A 15,800-nucleotide genomic window follows, 5' to 3' on the forward strand; every position below is an offset into this window, starting at 1 on the left:
AGTGAATAAACAGTGACCGCTGCACTACAGAAGACAAGCAAGACCATATCTAAGTCAAGCAGGTTGTGGCGAGGCGTGGGCTAGAGGGGTTCAAAGGGAGTTAGGGATGTGACCGCGGCCGCTCCCCACCGGTTGTTGTGGTTATTACGGTGTTGCAAGGTGGTATAGCGTGATAAGATCCAATAAATGGACTTGTATCAGCAGCAAGCAGACCATTATTACTTCCTTCTTCTGTGTAGGTAGCAGCAGTCTACCAGCAGCAAAACAGCCCCTGAGTATGACGCTACCACCATCATGCTTAACAGTTGGCACAGCCACCCCCATACTTCACTGTTGGGATTTTGTGTGTTGAGACCACGTATAGTCATTTTAGTCTTATGTAAGATTCCATAGGAGGAATCTAATTGACAGTGACACCCCCCAAAAAATATATGGGACAAACTCAAATATATGACCACAAGTCCTTACACTGTATAAAAACAGTCCTCCAGTCCTCCAAGTCCTCCAAGAGTCCCAAAGTTTTTCAGAAAAACGAATTCTGTGCACTCCAAGAAACCTTTATAAGCCCAGTGTTGCCATGACATTTATGACCATGGTGAATGTATGTTAACCTCTGACCACAACTGTAAGCGTGGAAATTACTCGCTATATTAAATATGTGCCGTTAGCCGCCGGCCTAAGGTTTGATTTCTGTCTTTGGCGGTACGCATAAGCCGTGACTGCGTTATCAACCTCAAAAGATGAGACCTGTCTCACAAACAAGCCCAGGCCTCCACTCACCTGTGATAAATTACGTCCTCGGAGAGGTCCAACACAACTTGGATCTGCGGCATTTTTGTTATCTGTTGGAGCACGGTGTGGTCTCATTAATTCAGCCGCGTCCCGCAGGTCGGGAGTTTTTTGAATCCGGGAGAGACATTGTTCCTGCGCCCGTGTCCGCGGCCGCTCCCCGCCGAGATTAGCAAGGCGGCGATGTTAATTTCCCTGTGATTAGGGGCGGCGCGTTGAGTATTTATGGAGCTAAAAGTCAGATAATGTGACATTAATCGCGAGGGAAAGGTTGAAGAGGCGAAGGGCTAATGAGTGGAGGATCCTACGCACACATAGATCCGCACACATGCGTACACGCACACACCCCTGCACAAATGTAATTATGATGATGAGTGGGCAGCAGAGGCCGAGGCTTAATCTGCGACATGGAGAGAAATCTTCCAAAAGGTCAGTGCTCTCTGGACTCGGGACACACAGTGGACTAGTTTTTATGCTATGTAAGGAAGTGTGGTCACGCATAGAATATGTCCCATATATTCTATAGTGCTGTTACTGTCGGTTAGATTCCTAATAAGGCAATTTTGATGGCATTTAGCTTTTTAAAGCCCCTGGGGACCTACATCTGAATGTGAATGAAGTGAATCTGGCTCCTCAGGGCCCCCAGTGTCAATGTACAAAGTATGTCTAATGAAGAGCTTCCCAAAGTCTAATAAATGTCTGCTGTATTTCACCAGTATTGCTCTCCTTTCTTGTGAAATGGGCTGTCCTAAAAGAGGGTCAGGTTTGCGTCAGCATAACCCTGACCAGTCACGCGGCTAACATGGCTCCACCCTCTCTTAAGATCGGGGCTTGACTTTAAGAGTGGCTGCCCCCTGTCGCCCCTAACCTTCCGAGCCTGTTGTCACTCCACTTTGCTGCAGAATTTAGCATCCGGGTGCCGGCACGGATGGACGGCCCCAATGCAGCACCATAGCTGGGGAGATTGCTTACCTGCTGCTCACTCGTAGAGCACGTAGCCAGCAGCCAGAGAGTAGAAGCATCATGCTCTAGGGCTGTTTTGCTACCAGAGGAACTGGTACACTGCACAAAGTGGATAGAAGTATAATGAAGAAGAAGGACCACCTCAGCATTCTTCAGAATAACTTCTAATAAACCATTAGATCATCTCCACTTACCATATCGGAGTACTCTGCATACGTTGTTAGCCTCCTTTCACCCTAAGGACCACATCGCCACCATGTCAGTGTCCCTGCAGTGCTGAGAATGACCCACCGCCTAAATGCTACCTGCTCTGTGGTGGTCAGTCCTGTGGGGTCCTGACCATTGAAGAACAGGGTGAACGCAGGCGAATAACAAAATCTGCAGAGAAACAGACGGATACAGTCTGGAATTGTAGAACTTCACAGTGCTCCTATATGGAAAGTGGAGCTGATCTGATGGGCTGAGTTCATTCCAAACCAGGGGTGGTCATGCTCCCACAAGGAGACTGTGTAGTTTTTAAAGTTGTCGTGGTTCTAAATAGCACCGGTTCCTGGGCTACAGAACCCTTAAAGAACCCTTTTTTAGAGTGTAATTTCCGGCCCTGGGGCTTTCCTACATGATATCCAGAAAATGTGTAAAAACAAGCAAACACACGCCCACACCCACACCCACATGAGTCCGATGGGTCAGCTTCGTTCACTGAGGGTCCTCAATGACGGTCTCATAAGTAATTATTCCCGGCCAGTCTCTCTTCTGAGAGTTGAATGATCACACATAATTTACACTCCACTTTCACCCCTATACGGTGACAGCTCTCTCTCTCTCTCTCTCTCTCTCGTGCGCACACACACACACATCTATAACATGCACACTCTCATTTTCCTCATCTCTCTCTTCTCAAACATCCATGCACCTTCTCAATATGCCTTCATTTCATGGTCCGTTTAGAGGATGAAAATGCCACTGGCGGCTGGCTGGGCCGGTCATCACAGCCCTGTGGCCAATCAGGCTTCCACGGATCACCTCATTAGCGCTGGCCGGCCTTGTGCGGGGAGATGTGAGGGGTCTTGGTGAACGCGTCCTGGACTAATCCTGTAAACGGCGTTAGATTTACGGCTGCCGCTCTAATACATTCTGAGTGTTCTGGAATTCGGAGCACACGCTGGGCGCGCTGCAAGGTGCCCTTGTTGCACGTGTCCGTGTGCAGCTATGCGACACAAGCCCCCCACCATCATGCCGCAACGGGCGCATGCATTACGCAGCTTTCGCTCTCTGCACGTGCCGCAAAGCGACAGCGCTGGCTTCCAGTTCCCTCTGCTGTGGTGTAGCAGTGGTTGCAGTGTGGGCCTGCTGTGTTCTTTGCTGTCAGTAAGGCCAGGAGATCAATTAGGGAAAAAAAATGTTTTGACTGCAACTAACAATTGTTTGTAGTGTTTATAGATAATTGTGGAAATTTATCAATTTGTAGGGACATTCGTGGCGGGCTTTCTTAGGAGGCAGTAAAAGTGTTAATGGTCAGTAGTGTAGGGTTACTGTGTTCTGTAATGAGGATGTCTTGGCAGTAACTAATACTTTTAAGTTTTATACAGTCGATTAATCAAACAATTGCGATTCAATTAATCGACTTATGACATCATTATAAGGTTGCAATGAAGGGTCAGTCGTGGTGTGCTTTCTTAAGAGGAGTAAAAGTGTTAGTCAGTAGTGTAGGGCAACTGTGTTCTTCAATGTGTTGGTCTTGGTGGTAATTAATAACCATTTCTACAATCGATTAGTCTAACAATTGCGATTCGATTGATCGACTTAGGGCGTCATTGTGAAATTGCAAGGACAGTCGTGGTGTGCTTATTCAATAGGCTGTGTGAGTGAGTCAGTAATGTAGAGATGTAGTGTAGAGTCTGTCTTGGGGTTATTAATAACTATTTAAATAACCGATTAATCTAGTGACTAATCTAATCATTATGGAATGATTGGGATGGTTGTGCATTGCTTGTTGAAGTATTAGTCAATTGTGCTTTTGATGTTGACATAAAAGATCACTTCAAAGTACTTGGCATGTTATGCCAGTAATGAATAACTACTTTATGAACTATTGAATGATCAATCAAGAAATCAAACTATCATCACTTGTCTCACTATCCTCGTCTCTCTTTTTTTTCAGATCACAGTGTTCCGGATGGGTTCAGAGGGACACCAGGACATCGACTTGGCCATCCTGACGGCTTTACTAAAAGGTAATGTATGGGTTTGTGTCTCTTGCCTAACCTTCCAGATCTTTGGACTGAAACCTATAGATAAAGAGACCTAAAGCCTGTGCTTTCCTGACACCTGGCACACCAAGGACAGAGCATTTACGGCATGTATGTTCCACGTGACTGTAATGCTAAACGTCACATCTGCTACACCCCTGAGTGCTTTTCCGTGACTTGGTAAGTGCTCCTGTGAGAGTGTACAGTGCATTATATGACATCCTCGGGACAAAGCGTTAGTAGTGAACTCGGCGGAATGCTAATCTCGTGCTGAGCCAGTCTCCAGTGTCCACTGTGTGGTTCTGCCTTCTCAAGCTCTAGGTGTAAATTTAACACTGGGGAGTTACACTGTATCTTACCACTTTCCTGTCTACAGCTGCTTACCTCTCCATTGCTATCAGCTCCAGCTGCAGGGGGCCTGAGAAATCCCTCTCCTCAGCAATCTCCAAACCACACAGACATCTGCAAGACACATGGGTACAACAGGAATGTGGGCTAACAGGGTGAATGTGTGCCATCACATACCCATCTCCACCTCATCCTTGCATACTCCATCACCATCCCCACCCCATACTTGCAACCCCAATCCTCATCCCAGACCTGCATCACCATCCCCATGCCATGCCTAACTGCATACCCCAGCATACCCCATTACCATCTCCTCCCCATATCTGCATACCCCATCATTGCCTCATCCCATTCCCACCTAACCCAGCAGTGCTTCCACCTTATTCCTGAACTGCCCCTTTACATCAATATTTACATACAGGTTTTCTATAAATATTTTCTAATAGGAGAAAGTACTGCAAATTTCTCACCTGCAGGACTTTATTGCTTACAGTAAGAGGCTGTAACAAAGCTGCTGAAAGACAAAGCAGCATGGAATTAGAGTACCATGAGCTTCTGTTACTTGTTAGCTGCATTAGCCTCACAGCTCCAACTAAAGAAGCACTGGCTCATCAATGACATTTGGAGTAAAAGTGTGTGTGGGGGGTGGGGGCGTGAGTGGGGGGGGGGTTGCTTGGAATTAGATTTTTCTCCCTATCTATTCCTTTAAATGAGATCACATTGCAGCGGACAGCCGGCATGCCCCGAAGGACATCGTGAACCGCATCACTGCCCCCCAGCCACTTTCCCAGTGTCCACTATTGAGCGGCAGGCAGGGGACACGCTCTCTGACCACGATTAAATGCTTTGCCTCCTTCCTCCACTTCCTGTGTCCTACTCCTAAAACCCTCACGGAAAGTTTGGAATTCTGCAGAGCCTTTCCGTCGGAATGCTGCAGGCGTCATCCCGAGGAGCGGCACGCCTCCTGCATAATTCATAGCGAGCATCTGAAGAGCAATTTGCTCTCTCTCTAGCTTTCTCTCTCTCTCTCTCTCTCTCTCTCTCTCTCTCTCTCGAATGCTCTGTCTTACTCTCTCTGTCACTCCCTCTCTCTATCTTTCTCTCTATCTCGCTCTGTCTCCCTCTCTCTCACTATCCCTCATTAACTCCATCATTTTCCTAATGACAGGACCATGCTCTGCAGAACCGAAGGCCTGCAATACTATTAGCGGCCAAGTCGTAGAGGATGAGCCATGTTATTGAATAGACGCCACATTGGATGCTAACTTTTATACGCTCTATTACAGTGTTATTAATATATGATATCATGAAAAACAGAATTGTCCTGACTCCATGAATGAGCTCGATGCAGTGCATAGATATTGTCAGACTCATTCCTGAGAATCAGTTATGCTTAGCCAGGGCTTAACCACATTCAGAGGTAGTCAGAGACGGATCTCGTCCACATCCCTGTAGAGAAGTACTGCCAATAGAATAGAACCATCTGGAGCAGATAAACATTCACCTTTTGGCACCATGCCTGATGCCATACATGGGCTAGAGGGGTATAAAGCCCTCCAGCTCTCTGGAATGATGGTGCTAAATCCAATACTCTTGTGAGGAGTTGGGAGTTTGGGATGAGGTGGGGTGGTGATCATTCAATTTTCTGACCTCACTAACACAGCAGTCAAATCCTCACAGCAGTGCTCCAGTACATTTAGTAGAAACCCTTTCCTGGACAGTAGAGACAGTCACCCCAACAAAAGCAGGATAAGCTCTTTGTTAATGAATGAGCAGGTGTCCCAAAACTGCAGGACTGTGGGTGATGTGTATGGGTCCCATTGTTATAAATATCCCTATTTCAGAACGCAATGGACTTCTAAAACCCTGCGAGTGTGTATTTAATGGACTGTGTATGAACAAATGAGCCTCATAAAAAGGTAAATGCAGAGCCATGTTGAGAGTGAGTTATGGAGGACTCTAAAGGAATCGTGAGATATTCACAGAGCAGGAAAGGCTGCAGTCTACCTGCCTTGTAGGCTTTTAGGGTCCTTTTTTCCTTCAGTTGAGCCGCTCTGTGAGACAAGTGGAACAGAATAAAACATCACAACCTCAAATGACTCCCTACACTGTTAAAAGTACAAGATCATGAGGAACCTTTGGAGGTTCGTCAGTTTGAAACTGTGCATGAGCCTCCTGAGGAGCTTTGAGGAACCTTCAAGGAACCCTTTTTTTCTAAAAACCTTTTCTTGAAAGTTCCTCAGAGCGCCTTAAAAGGTACTTCTACAGTTTCAAATTAAGAAACCTCCAAAAGTTGTACATTTAACAGTATTTTTCAAAGACACCAACGAAGCTTTTTTATTAGAAACACCTAGGAATCAGCCAATCGTGTAGCGGCAGTGCACTGCATAAAACCATGAAGATAAGGGCTAGTAGTTTCAGGTACTATTCAACCATCAGAATGGAGATTTGAGTATTTCTAGAACTGCTGATCTCCTAAACATTTCAGCACAACAGTCCCTAGAGTTGATTATAAAGGTGTAATAAAGAAAACACTGCAGAGGAAATCGGATTCCACTTTATTCAGAAAGCTGAGGCTGCAGTGGCTCATGTAGCCTGGTCTGATGAATCTCCCTTTCTGCTGAGGCTCACACACTGTAGGAACAGCAAGAATCCATGGACCCAACCTGTCTTGTGTAAATAGTCCATGCATCAGTCATTGCTTAAAGGCCACAGACTAGTTGAGTATTGTTGCTGACCATGTGCATCCCTTCATGACCTCAGTTTACCAATCATCCATATCACAAAGCAAAACACCTCAAACTGCTTTTATGACCATGATTTCTTCCGTGGCTTTCCCAGACAGCGGATCTTAATCCAGTACACCCTTTGGGATTTAGAATGTGGGATTCGCATCATGGAAGTGCTCTGGAAATGTCTGCAGGAATTGTGTGATGTAATCATGTCAACATGGACCAGAATCTCAAAGAAATGTTTCCAAACATCCAAACAATCCATGCATGAAGGTCGAAGCTGTTTGGAGGGCGAAAGCAGGCCCTGATCAGACTGGTGTTCCTAATAAAATGCATAGAAGAAAGACAAACTGTGCGTCCAATAGGGATCCATTTACGATTCAGTCTGAAGGAGAACTCTTGCTGTAGCTTGTTATTCCCCCAGACTCAGATCTGAGCGAGACCTTGTTGTCTCTGCCTCATTACCGCCGCAGTTTCTCAGAGTTTTCAAATCCTTCCCAACATCCTTCTCTTTGGTCATGGCTCAACTCAAAGTGTGGCTTCTCGCACTGGGTCCGCTTCGGGCTTATTGCTGGACCATCCTCCTCAATGGGATTACAGTGGCAAGAAGGCGAGTGGGGTAAAATGTGGTGACATTTTTAGGTCTTTTAATGTAGTTAAACCAGCATCAAGCAGAATGTGCTCAATGTCTCGTGGAAACGTCATAGGAGACTTTTGACTGTCTTCGAAAAGATATCTTAGATCTTAAGACCTTACAAGGAACTGGTTTCATCGTGTGTGTGTGTTTGATTACTGAGTTGCGCAAAGCTAGGAATTCAATTCTATATTAGTTGACGCATCCTTTTGTGGCTGTTTATTATTCATCATTTTGAAGAAGATTAGCAACTGATTTAGCCAGGCTAAGGTTCAGCCTCCAAACATGGTGGAGGTAGTTTTACAAACTGTTATAGCTCACACTTAACAAAGATCTTAAAAAAATGGAATAGAGCCCCCTGGGACAAGCACACTTAATATATAAACTAAACAACCAATCTTCGGACAGAACCTATAAAGACAGGCACATTTAATAGCTAAACAAAATAACAAAGGTCCTAGAATAGAGCCTATTAGGAAAGCAGATTTAATATATAAACTAAACAGCAGAGGTCCTGGAATGGAGTCCATTGGGACACCTTCTTGTCAACCTGTTGCTCGTAGCAGTTCATTAGCAAAACCATCAGAGCGGGCATAGATTTCATTTCTGAGCCAAGAATGTTTTTCTAATACCCAGGCTGATCATTACATTAAATAAATATATAATGTTCTCAGAAAGTCATTACCCAGTTGATGTCCTCGGAGCATCGCCTAGAAATAGCCTTGCTTTGAAAGATCCTCACATTTTGTTTTTTTGCTAAATAATTTGAAAAGTATTTAAGCAAGATTAATCATTTAGTTATATACAAATAAACAACCCATCTCTGCTACAGTTGAAAACACTGCAAACTTGTGTCCAGAACCTACCAGGATTAACTGTAACTGATCGGGGTGCTAATTGGCTATACTTTAGCCTGTCTAGCATGGGAAAATGTCTGGGAAAATGTCAAATCTTGCTATGGGAACACGAGAAGACGATCGAAGAACATGGGATGACCAGATGATGATCAGGTTCTACTTAAACCTGTTTTAACTACACAGTTCATAATGTCTATGTTAGGTTCGACCCAGTGTTAGGTTCGGCTCCAATGTTGTCCCCTGTGTTACCTTTACTTTTTACTGAGCATTCTGTGGTCTTTTTCCAGGCGCCAATGCTTCAGCCCCTGACCAGCTGAGCCTGGCTCTGGCCTGGAACCGTGTGGACATTGCCCGCAGCCAGATCTTCATCTATGGACAGCAGTGGCCTGTAAGGAACCATCATACGCTCACTCACTCACACACACTGTGTTTTTAGAATGCAACACTTTCTCTATGTTCTCGATGCTAAGGGTTCTGACACACACTCACAGCTCCAGGGCACTGATGTGGCTCTTTGTGTTCTTGGTGGTCCAGGTGGGCTCACTGGAGCAGGCTATGCTGGACGCGCTGGTGCTGGACCGGGTGGATTTTGTGAAGCTGCTGATTGAGAACGGCGTGAGCATGCACCGGTTCCTCACACTTTCCAGGCTGGAGGAACTCTACAATACGGTAACACACTCTAGGTCATCAGACCATTTGCTGAAGAGACCTGAAGGGTCTATGGGTTGGTTTACCCCGACAGGGATTAAGCGTCGTAGCCTCATTCTGGAGCATGTTTTCTTTCCAATAGAGAAGCCACATCAGGATTAATGAGCTAGGCTATCAACCGAGGTCAGCAGAAAGCATTGGATGAGATACTGGAGGGGGAGAAGGAGTGAACCCTACCCTAAGACGGCAGACACTCGTGCAGTCGCACTGTGTGATGTCATGTTGTGAGCTGTGTGTGTGTTAATTTTCTTTCAGGGGTCTTTCTCTCTCTATTATAGCACTTTTTGGCATAAAGAAAATTCTATCAAATGTGATGACCCTTGCAACTTTTTAAGACAGACGAATGACTTAATGCAATATATGATACTGAAGGAAAAAAAATCTGTATTCTTGAGCCAGATGTGGTAATAAAGTTTATACTGTTTGGCAGGCCATTTTCACATATATGTAGATAATGTGGACTCTATTGAGGATTAATATGAAATGAAATGAAATGACACCAGTTACTGTGTACAATATTCATTTTTATTGTATTATTATTATTATTAAATATTTGATTACATAAAAGTATTATTAATATTAATATCTTAGTCAATTAATTAGTATTCATTATCATGTTAAGATATTATTCATTTGTTTATCATATGTAAATCGTGTGTGTATATTTAAATATATATTTGTTTCATGTAAATTTGAATATGTGTGTGTGTATGATTACATATATTTATGGATGTGTTTGTGACAAGTATGTATACATTTTAGAATACTTGCATATGTGACAGGTTAAATCGTATTGTATTGAAATTGTATTAATATATTGGAAGGGTGCCAGTTAATAACACTCAGTTGAGATATTCTGAAAAGATCAAGATCACTGTTAGTTTAGGGTTTCCTAAACATATGCTAATTCTGAATTTCTCAACTGTGGTGCGTGAAGCACAGCACACTGTCAGTTGACTGCAGTGGCGTAACTGAGGCCCACCAAGCAAAGACTTGTTGAAAAGACTTAATAAAGGGCTTTCTTAACAATATTGATATTTGGTTAAAAAGTGAAAGACGAAAAGCTGTCTTTTTCAGGTCATTGAATAGACGTCTAGAAAAAGCCGTCCCTCTACATTGAAATTAGTGGCAGTCTTTCACTGCTGAAAAAGCTTTTCTATGATATTAAATTTTTTAAGGGCAGTGATTATGATCAGAAAGACAGGGTTTGTACACAGCGTTTTCATCAAACTATTTTCATGGCTATTTTAGGGCTTGTTGTGTGGTCCGAAAAAGACGTATACTTTTGGTCTGGTCTAAATTTGGTCTAAATTAAATTTCTTACTGAACACATGACGGGCTACTCACTTTTGCTACATGTGAACCAAGCTTGTTCTGTAATGTGTAGTTCAAATTGCCCATGTAGCAGTTATAAAGGGTCCAGGCATTTTACAAATCAAGAGGCCTATGTAATACTGTATGTACACTGGTTAATACTGGCTCCCCCAGTACTACAGGGCCCTGAGCAATTGCCGGTATTTCCCCACTGTGCTGGTTCATTTGCCTGCTTGCTTTGGGATGTTTCTAACGTGATGTGTTTGTTTTTGCTCTAATAGAGGCACGGACCGTCCAACACCCTGTATCACCTCGTCAGAGATGTGAAAAAGGTATGACCCCTCAATGCATGGTAGTGTGTGTGTGTGTGGGTGTGTATGTTAAAGAAGGAGAGGTGAAGAAAAGGCTGTGCGTGCATCAGTGTGAGTGTGGTTGTGTATGTATGAGGATGTGTGTGTTTGTTGCTGGTAGAGTAGGTTTTTTTTGGGGGGGGGGTTACACATTTCAGGAAGTCCCCTACTCTCTAGACGGCTTACCAGCTTCACTTCCTCAGCTTGAGGGACGGTGCCGCCTAATTAGACGCCTCCTCTGTCTGTGCATGAGTCCTCCCTGCTTGACTTTCTGTCCATTTTCGTCTGTGAAAGAGTTGCCTTGCTCTCTCTGCCTGACTCTTGACCTCTCAAATCCAGAGAGAGTGGTTTCCTAGTCCTAATTAGAGGACCTGCTTCCTGCATTTAAAAAAATAAAACTGACAGTCAGGGCGCTGGCGGCTAACTTTTTGGTTCTTTCTGCCGTTTGCTTGACGATTTTTGCATGCACCTCTGTACATTCCCACTGATAAGCTACACGACTAGCGTGGCATATGCCCACCTCAGAAGAAACTGATGTACTGTATTCACTACCTAAACACTGCCAAAGCTATGTTTGTCTTTGTGGGTTGTGCTTGATTTTGATTTGCTGTGGAAAGCAAAGGCCTTGCAATCGTAGCAAGTGGTAGAACCAGTGTGGGCCTTAATGGCTGCTTCCTGGCCTACTATCTTTGGTTTTACTTGCTCTGGTAGCCATGTGGATCCGTGTTTTAGTCAGCTCTGCCAGAATAGTTAGTGAGGCCATGAGCTAAAGATCAGGTTGCCCAAATGTATGTGTTAAGATAATCCTACCTGGTAGGGAGAGTGTTCAGTGTGATGCTTGTCGGCCTATTAAGAATCATCTTTCTGCTAAGATGCTTTCAGGAACCCCAACGCAGCCCAAATTCGCTGGATTTCTGCATTGCTTACTAACATAAATGTGGTCTGATCGTTAACAATAAATGCTGACCAGCACTGCTCTGGAGTGATGTGGGAAGAAAGTGCCATCTACCCACCCTAGAGAGAGCAAGGCCAGTTGTGCTCTCTCTGGAGCCTGGCTGCCGATGGGTACCAGCATGACCAGGATTCGAACTGGCGGTCCTATTGGCTGGTCATAGTAGCAGTGCCTATTCCACTGGACCACCCCACCCCCCCCCCCCCCCCCAAAAAAAAAAAAAGACTTGCAGAGGGTTGTGCATGTAAGGCTTTGCAAGGCACGCAATGTTGAATCTGAATTATCTGCAGCTACAGAAATTGTTCGGTAGAGGTGATTCACTTACGTTTTCCAGCCTGACATGATTACAGAAACCAGCCATCGTTGAGCCCCTCTCCTTTGGAGGAAAAACGTTCCCTTGATGGAATCTCAAATATGGCTCAGATGTATCCTTTGGCATTGATTCAACTTATACGCATTCAGCAGGTCCCGAAGGCTCTGGGGAAATCAAGGCCAGCCTATTTCAGATCATATCGGGCATCTACTGGTGATGAGAGTAATTAGCCTGTTTGAAACAATCAGTGGTTGGTTTGACTAGGAAAGCCACAGTCGCCTTTCATGTTGGCGCAGACGTTAGATGAAAGGTCTGATTCCTAGCAGAACACCGAGGCTTGAGGTGTAAAGACCTAAATGCAAATGCCAAGCAGGGACATGCTATTTCGGTACTGTAGCTGTAGCCACAGTTTGTTTAATGGTGAATGAAGAACAAGGCTGCCTCGACTTTTTGTAGAGAAGGGAATTCCGAAGATTTGGTTTGGAGTTCTGGGAAGGTAGAATCCCAGAGAGGTAGGGTCGGGAGATGGGAGGTAGAGATGGAAATTTTGCTTACTGACTGGCTGAGTAACTGGCGAACCTTGTTGAAGCACTGCCTCTTGTTTGCCTAAAAGACATTTTCTAATACTGACGCTCTGAGGATGACTTTTTCTGTGCTGCTGAGAGGAGATGTAGTCCTAGTTGGATCTGACGTTGGGTCTCCTTGCTTGAAATATTATTGTAAAGGAAAGTAGAGCGAAGACATACTGTGGCGTTAATGTGTGTCAAAGTTCGTAGCGATAGCATGTCGACTCAACATGTCTCCCGCAGCACTAGCAGCACACTGGCCTCGCCGAGCATCTCTACCACAGTGGTAGAATTATCACGCCGTCGATAGTCAAGAGCTTATATTGATGAGGTCCTGGGCCCTTGACATCTAAACACTAATAAATATGTGGTCTACATGTTAAGTCTTGAGTCCTTTACCAGACAGGGTCACATGAAATGCTACAGGAAACAGAATAGAGGTCATTTTATGCCACAGAACCTTTTTCACAATAAAGAGCAGAGATTTTGGTCCCTGACTGCCCATTGCTGAAATACTATTGACCATTTTATGCAGCCAATGGTGGTCCGGCAAAACTAGGCTTGTCTGGCTTTTCTTTTTTAGTGTAGTCTAGCTGGAGGTCCAGCTTGCCAACCACCAACACCATCTTTAATTTTTTCTGGCTTGGCTATCACTATAGCGCTCCCTGCTGCAATGCTCAGAATACAGCTTTCACTGTTAATTGCATTGGTACATTTTGGACCATGATTGATAGAAACCGTTCGTTCTTTGCATCGCTTGAAGCGTTGGTGTTCTTGTGGAAAGCATGTTTGCACATCTGTATAGGCTAACGTCTAAAAAAAAACCTCATCTGAACAAACCCCTTATTAGTCTTTTCTTCGTTCTCACCCTTTTTTACTTTCTTTACCACTTTCTGAGAGTAAATGTCTCATTTAGTCCCGTATTTGCTAGCGGCCATATTTGACAAAGCTATTAGAGCATGTTTCCAACAAATTGTTGAGCATGTTCAATGTTAGCCATGTGTTATTAATGATAGCTATGCATTTTCCCACCATTAGCTTGTTTCCAGCTATTGGTGTTTTTTTTTTTTTGGTTAGTTTGTTTGTTTTTTCCCCCAAAACTAAGAAATGAGCTCATGCTGAAAGCTTTAGTGGACCCAGCACGCTGTGTTAAACACTTGCCAGCATTTTGCGCTTGTAGTTCTTTACTGCTGTGTTAGCCATTAGCATGGTGTTTGCCTGTAGCCGTATTTTCGCTGTGTCGTGTTTAATTGAGGTGTTTTGTGACTTTTAGTTGGGGGTTTTTGTGTTGTAGCTGGCTGACTTTTGTACTGTTGGGGATGTTAATGTCTTAGCGGAGCATTTGTGTGCTGGTGGGGTGTTTTTGTGTGTTAGTTGCCGGATCCCTCGCGTGCGATCCTGTCTCACTTACCTTGTGTGTTCTTTCCAAGCAAGAATATCGAGGGTTCAGTTGGATCTACCTCAAGGTGAATCAGCAAGTCCCTTATCTTCGTAGTCCTTTTAGCGACACGTCAGTATGTGTATGTGTGTGTGTTGTGTGGGAGAGCATGCATGAGCGGTCTGAATGTATGAACTACTACTTCATAGCCATCTCGTGTCGAAAATGTCCAGTTCAGTCTGAGGAACCTCTTTGTCTCCAGGGGAACCTGCCGCCCGACTACCGCATCAGTCTGATTGACATCGGACTGGTCATTGAGTACCTGATGGGCGGGGCCTATCGCTGCAATTATACACGCAAGCGGTTCCGAACCCTCTACCACAACCTGTTCGGCCCGAAGAGGGTAAGTCCATGTCTTTATTAAGATTGTATACTCAATGTTGACTAGCTGTCTTAGCTTTATTGGGTTCGCTAACTTCATCAGCTATCCGAGGAACGCATCATGTTCGGTGTCAGCATACTCTTCGCAAACTAGCTGTTTTCGAGTTTCAGCATGTGAGGTGAAATGTAGGGTAGCACAGATAGCTGAGGTTCAAAATGAACAATTAGCACTTCTCTGGTTAGATTTATTTGAACCCTGCTACATAACATCGGCATAACCATGCCATAAACATGTAATTGCTGATGTCGCACAGTACCAGTCAAAAGTTTGGACACACCTGAATGAATGTGTGCAGATTATCTTAAAAGCTAGGCTGACCACATTTTTGTTTTCCAAAAAGGGAGACACTGGAGCACACAGGTACCCACCATAATTAGGCTGGGGGGGGGGGTTACGTAGGCCTTAAGTTAAGTTGTAGGATCTACATAAGTTGCGTGACATTAACGATATAGCCTATTTGACCAAACATACAACTTAGGCTTGCTTGAAACCCCCCTAGCCACGACATTCTAACTACAGTGCATACTCATGTCCCCAGAAAAATATGGACACCATATGGTCATCAGCACACATTTAACCAGGAGTGTCCAAACTTTTGATTGCCTCCATATGCTGACATCTGACGTGTTTATGGCGTGGTTCATGGGTCAGGTAAAGTGTTTATAGTTCAGAATTCATTCATAGTTCAAAATAGCCATGTGAGCTACGTTTGGCCTCCTTACAAAGTATAGTTTGAAGCTTTAGTAAAACTAATCAGAGACCATTTCAGGTGCTACTTAGGAGGTTTTAAGAACTTTGCTGAACTTCTGACTGGAAGGAGAGTTTTCAGTTTTCCAAAAAGCAATCCTTGAAACCCAGTGAACTCCACCTCGACAGAGGTGAAAGCAAATCCCTCAGTAGCCTCCTCACCTCTGCCCAGAGCCTCCGAACGGAATGTGTGATAACACCCGTGCCCGATCCCCTTTAAGTGCATTATCTGCCGACAGCAAGACACATTCTCTCGGCAGCCCCAGCTGAGACACAGAGCCGCAGCAGATCAGAGATTGCGTGCAGAGAGAATTATTTACATTGTGGCACTGCGGCAGTCCCGCGGATATGTGGCTGGAAAAGTCGGCGCACGAAATTGACATGCCTCTCCCGAGGCAGCGGCAGTTTCTTTTCTCACGTTCAGGTGCATTGATTGAGGCAAGCAGGTAAATAGGTGA

At 44.5% G+C, this 15,800-nt stretch overlaps 1 protein-coding gene across 9 annotated transcripts in view; it reads left to right on the forward strand.

Moving 5' to 3' along the window:
- trpm3 (transient receptor potential cation channel, subfamily M, member 3) overlaps positions 1–15,800 on the forward strand; it is a 175,203-nt gene that overhangs the window by 129,327 nt on the left and 30,076 nt on the right. For 5 of the 9 annotated variants that reach the window (XM_072665005.1, XM_072664998.1, XM_072664996.1 and 2 more), the window contains exons 9-14: positions 3,914–3,986; positions 8,860–8,960; positions 9,107–9,241; positions 10,876–10,926; positions 14,206–14,241; positions 14,416–14,556. In XM_072665005.1, coding sequence (XP_072521106.1) covers positions 3,914–3,986; positions 8,860–8,960; positions 9,107–9,241; positions 10,876–10,926; positions 14,206–14,241; positions 14,416–14,556 — 537 coding nt within the window. The remainder of the gene's footprint in view (positions 1–3,913; positions 3,987–8,859; positions 8,961–9,106; positions 9,242–10,875; positions 10,927–14,205; positions 14,242–14,415; positions 14,557–15,800) is intronic. The other 4 variants (XM_072664997.1, XM_072665000.1, XM_072665001.1 and 1 more) reach the window with 1 other exon arrangement.

This window comes from Salminus brasiliensis, chromosome 20 (genome assembly GCF_030463535.1).
Source record: "Salminus brasiliensis chromosome 20, fSalBra1.hap2, whole genome shotgun sequence".
NCBI classification, from domain to species: Eukaryota; Metazoa; Chordata; class Actinopteri; order Characiformes; family Bryconidae; genus Salminus; species Salminus brasiliensis.